The sequence below is a fragment of the Paramacrobiotus metropolitanus genome, unplaced genomic scaffold, assembly GCF_019649055.1.
Source record: "Paramacrobiotus metropolitanus isolate TYO unplaced genomic scaffold, Prichtersi_v1.0 Parri_scaffold0000010, whole genome shotgun sequence".
In the NCBI taxonomy this organism is placed as follows: Eukaryota; Metazoa; Tardigrada; class Eutardigrada; order Parachela; family Macrobiotidae; genus Paramacrobiotus; species Paramacrobiotus metropolitanus.
In genome coordinates, this window is record NW_026570230.1 from 1,873,955 (window position 1) to 1,879,502 (window position 5,548).

The following is a 5,548-nucleotide window of genomic DNA, read 5'->3' on the forward strand; positions in this document are numbered from 1 at the left end:
TGTTGAATGGGCTTAACGGCTACAACATTCAGGAGTAACCTTCACGGTTAGACAAACGTTCAAGATAAAAATCTGTCAGAGCTACTTTGCTATCGACATATAACTATGGGTAGCAAAATAAAAAAAGGGAAAGATTTCGCTATTTGCTTATTTTGTGTATGAAACGGTGTGCACTTCGGAGGAAGAGAACTTTACTACTACTACAAATTTTACCATTTTTTGACAATAATTTAAGGGTCCCATGATGCTCTGTTTGTTATGAAACACAAAATGGAATTTTACCGGGTGGTGCCATAGCCAAGCATGGTGAATACGGTCAGCCACATGGCCGTCAACGGCATATTTACTTTCCGGTCATCAATAATCGGTGTTGCCGTCGCCACAATCGGCATCACTAGCAAACTGGCCGTACTCCACAAAAAGGTCACACACATTGTATTAGCCGTAATCATGCGTTTCCGTTCCATACGCCGCGCATTCTTCTGGCTGTCGTCCGCAGCGTTGATGACCATCCTTCTTGCCACCATTTTGATATACAAGAAAACATACGAAGCGGCCGTGAACGCTGCCGGTCCATAGAAGCCAATTAGTAGTATGATGTTGCCCAGTTTTCCCATCGGGAACGCAGTACAGTTGCCTAACGCCGTGGAATCGTACGCTATGCCGATATTAAAACAACCTAAAAGTCCCAAAAGCCCCGCCGCACACCACAACATTGTGACCACAACTGTTTCCTTCTTTTTCTGGGAGAAATCGTTATAGCGATGCGGCAGCAGCAGTGCCACGATGCGATTGATGGCCACGTACATCTCCAGCCAGTTGCCGGCATACCGTAAGGTCATCAAAAGCCACGCAGTAGCTTTACAAGCTCCGGGATTAACGTGACCCTCGCTGACTTGTTTGTTGTAGACTTGTATGGCTATTGCTGGGGAACTGATAAAACACAGCACCGCATAGGAGGTTAACGAGTGGGCGATCAACAGTCCGCAACCGGTTCGCAGCTTGCTGGTAGACGCTATTAAAACAACGAGAACCACGTTACCGATGCCACCACCGAGGGACAACGACAGATACACCGATAACCACTCGATGAACCTGCGCACCGGGAGTTGGACATCGGAGCTGTTAGAGGACGAATTACCAGGAAAGGTCACATTTACCAACGACATCACCAATATCTTCCACAACAACACGACAACGTCAACAACACCTTTTTCTGTGAAATGCAATGCAATGCCTCGTGAGGGTGCAGTCAAGGTTGTCGCCTTAGCGCATTCTGGTGTTAAATATCGGTGGAGTTGATAATATTTGTAGCAGTTTCTTAATGCAATTTGGTAGAGTAGCATCGTTAGAGAGCTATTCTTGTTCGGTTACTATCGTCAGGTCTGTTTTTGAAAGCGTTTAATGGATTTCCGGACATTTCTTTTGTTTGTGATGATCGTTTTCCGGATTAAATGCTGCCAGCATATTTCAGAAGGATACATTTCAACTGGATTGGATATGGGCCTCATAAACTGTACCATTATATCTCCCAGGAAAAATAAGGCGGGCATCTACAGTAATACGGTTTTATCCGGTTAGAGGTGTGGCGTTAGTCATCCCGTTTTGCCGGTGTTTTTCCTTAATATTGATTTTTAGTGAACGTTGTAAAGACGTTGCACATAAGCAAGACTGAAACCTTCGCCAAAAAATACTCTGCATCTAATGGTAAGGTTAGGCACATAGTACAATACACAGCAATTATTACACGTATCTATATGCGTACTGTTTATATACACGCTCAAATAAAAAAGTCGCCAAATTGTTATTAATAAATGACAGAACGTTAACAGCACAATTTTTGGATAGCGGTCGTTACGTTTAGCAGGAGTAAATTCTGTTCAGTTTTGATACAATTGTGTCGAGTTGTGTGCATAATACTGCATATAAATATACTTACGATTAGTAAGGACAAAATGACAATTAGTACTAGAAAACTAATGCCGCACACGTATAGCCGGCACCGCTCAGGCGCTGCATGCAGTTGAAATTGTGAGTTACTGTACTCGTATGTCTTCTTTGACGTCGTTTGATTAGAGGTACATATGTACTCGTATTTTTCAACTTTCTTTGCTGCGTCGTACTCGTGCCATGATGCCCTCGTTATTTCTATCACAATACTAATCGCTCTGCTGAGCAAGCGAGTCGATCCCTCCGTTAAGTTATGGAAGCGGTTTTCAGTCCAGTCCGACGACCCTTTTCCTTCACCCGAAGATGGACGTCTGAGCGGTTGCGTGAGGAGATTTTAGGGAAAAGGTCACATTCAGACAGGATATCCTCCGTCATATCTATGTGTAGAACTGAATACGCTTTACAATGCACTTAAAATACCAACGCAAGATAAGCGTGGGCCGAGACTCGTGGAACTACCCGATTCCAGTGCACATATCCACCGGGCCGGGAGTGGTCTGACGGTGCTAGCAGGCTGATGGTACGTGCATAATGTGGTCGACGGAGGTGCGATTGTTTAGATGCTTTCCCAAATAGGAAGGCTATTTTTAGGAACTGGTAATATTTTTATGAATTAATACTAGTTTATGAATTATTAACAATCAATAATAATATGAATATTTTATGAATTAATAATGTGCTTTCACCTCTTTTTTGCTCCGCGACTGGCTTTAGACCGTGCATTTTCTCAGTGAAACGTTTATTTTATTAATTGTACATGGGCTGACGGATTTCAGACAAAGGAAACAAGCGTACACGGAAACAATTAAAGTAGTACCCTTGTACTACCAATTGGTCCATGACTTATGGACACCTTTCTCAGATTTGTTTTAGGAAACACGAACCACCGGCCCGATAAAAAAACTCCCTCAATGAAAAAAAGGATCGGAGTGATTAGGTAGTCACTTACAGACTTCGTCAAAAAATGAATATTTGAATACTTTTACCCATCCATGTATTGTAGTGAAACTGCCAAGTGCCAACCGAAATACAGTATCACTTCTGTAATTTTATGACTTGACAAGACATAATATCGATTTTGCTAAGGTCAAATGCATCAAATACTGCAATAGAAAAAAGTTTGTAAGAACTTCATGTTGAACCCCGGGTTGCCGTAGTGCTAACGGTTTTACTGTGCGATCGCGATCCTTCCGCTCTCGATCGTGATTCCGTTCCAGATCCAATCCACGTTGTTATTCGCAGAGATTTCATACCGCATCGTCGGAACAGCTCCATCCTATAGTCTTCCTTCATAATGAAAAATATAGCCTAAAAACGCAGACACGTTAAAGCATAATTAAAACAGATTATGCGCCTGAAGACACCCCCTTAAAAGAAATTTCGTTTTACCGGTATGGTGCCATAACCCAGCATGGCGAAGACGGCCAGCCACATGGCCGTCAACGGCATATTTATTTTCCGGTCATCGATAATTGGTGTGGCCGTCGCGACAATGGGCATCACTAGTAAACAGGCCGTACTCCACAAAAAGGTCACAAACATCGTATTAGCCGTAATCATGCGTTTTCGTTCCAAACGACGCGCATTCGCATTTTTCTGTTTGTTGTCCGCAGCGCTGATGACCTTCTTCCTCGTCACCATCTTTATATATAACAAAACGTACGAAACGGCTGTAAACGCTGCCGGTCCGTAAAACCCAATCAGTAGTATAACGTTACCCAGTTTTCCCATCGGGAACGCGCTGCAGTTGCCTAGCGGTGTGGACTCGTACGCTATGCCGATATTAAAACAGCCCAGCAGTCCTAGAACCGCCGCCATACACCACAACGCAGTGACCACAATTTTTTCCTTCTTTATCTGCGAGAAACCGCTATAACGATGCGGCATCAGCAGCGCCACGATGCGATTGATGGCCACGTACATGTCCAGCCAGTTGCCGGCATACCGTAAAGTCATCATAATCCAAACGATAGCTTTACAAGCTCCGGGATTAACGTGACCTTGGTTGACTTCTTTGCTGTAGATTTGAATGGCTATCGTTGGGAAACTGATAAAACACAGCAGCGCATAGGAGGTTAGAGAGTGGGCGATCAGCAGTCCGCAACCAGTTCGCAGTTTGCTGGTAGACGCAATTAAAATAACGAGAATCAGGTTACCGATGCCACCGCCGAAGGACAACAAATACACCGATAACCACTCGATGACCCTTCGCACGGGCAGATGGACATCGGAGCTGTTATAGGACGAATTGTCGGGAAAGGTCACATTTACCAACGACATCTTCCCCAAGATTTCCTTTGAAATGCGGAGCAGATAGCGAGGGTGCAGCCAAGGTCGTCGCTTTAGCGCATGCTGGCGTTGTAATAATTATCGGTGGTGTTTATTATATTTGTATTGGTTCGTTAATGCAATTTGTTAGAGTAGCACCATTAGCGAGCTATTCTTATCGTTCACTGGCTTCGGGTCTGTTTTGGAAAGCGGGTAATGGATTTCCGGACATACCTTTCCTTGTGCTGATCATCTTATTAGATTAAAGTTGTTAGCGTATTATCAGAAGGATACGGGTGCATTGGATCGGACATGGGCCTTAGAAACTGTACCATTATCTTCCAGGAGAAATTAGGTGGGTGCCTTTAACACGGTTTGTTCGGTGGATTTGTATGTACTCGTAGTGTGGATATCAGTCTGCCCCTTTAATCGGCATTTTCCTTTATACTTCTATTGATTTTTAGCGCATACAATAAGATTCCATGAGCAAAATGAAATTTGGCCAACAAATCACTCTATATCTAAGGTTAAGGAAGCAATAATTATTGCACCTGTGCGTTGTAAGTCGGCGCACTGTATACGCATTTAAATAAAAAAATTGCCGCTAGATTAACGTAAACTGTTATCCGTGCATTACAAAGCATTCAAATTTTTGTACAACGATAGTCAATTGTAGTAAAGTGAATTGAATTCGGTTCTGATATTTGTGCATAAAGCAGGACAAAATGATAATTAGGAAAAGCTAATGCCGCGCAGATATAACCACTCAAGCGCTCATGCAGTTTGTTGAAACTGTGAATTGATGACTTATTTAGTGCACCTCGATGTTTGCTACAGTGTTTTGTGTTAGGTACTCCGTACATAGTCTGCGGTATGCCGACAGTTGCGATTGATCAGGTGGTCACTAACAGACTTTACTTAAAAAACAATGCGATTGTTAATGGTTTGTAATGTAACTGCCCAATTCATATTTAATACCATACCCATTAACTCGTTTGTACTTTCACCGTAATGAAACTGACAACCCAAATGAAATATCGCGTTTATAATTTCATGAATCGACAAGACGGGTTGTAATATTATTTTCGCAAAGGTCAAGTGCATTAAATATAAAGATGCAATACGTGCGCGTGGTATGAATCAGAATTTGTTGGCATCAACTTGTTATCTGTTGGATTAGATTCGAAAATCGATGTCAACTGTTGAAGCTAGCTGACTTCCTAATTAATTTTGATACTAATTTTTCACGTCTCAATACAGTATATGGATCCTGCGATATCCTGCTGATTGGTCGGAATGGTATTTATATGGCACAGAACAGATACACAAC

General features: G+C 42.6%; 1 protein-coding gene across 1 annotated transcript; it reads right to left on the bottom strand.

The window, feature by feature from the left end:
- Positions 1-2,746: 2,746 nt before the first annotated feature.
- Positions 2,747-3,569, bottom strand: LOC129583399 (uncharacterized). The gene is made up of 2 exons (XM_055475186.1): positions 3,340-3,569; positions 2,747-3,258 (listed from the first exon to the last, which is right to left on the bottom strand). The coding sequence occupies exons 1-2, from the start codon at positions 3,508-3,510 to the stop codon at positions 3,082-3,084; spliced, it is 348 nt and encodes a 115-aa protein (XP_055331161.1). The 5' UTR covers positions 3,511-3,569; the 3' UTR covers positions 2,747-3,081.
- Between the last annotated feature and the right edge of the window lie 1,979 nt (positions 3,570-5,548).

Bases quoted from the DNA above. Each gene is read 5' to 3' on its own strand.
- LOC129583399 (XM_055475186.1), bottom strand. From the start codon at position 3,510: ATGATTACGGCTAATACGATGTTTGTGACCTTTTTGTGGAGTACGGCC. The intron at 3,259-3,339 runs GTAAAACGAAAT...CTGCGTTTTTAG, and splicing joins TGGGTTATGGCACCATACCG to GCTATATTTTTCATTATGAA.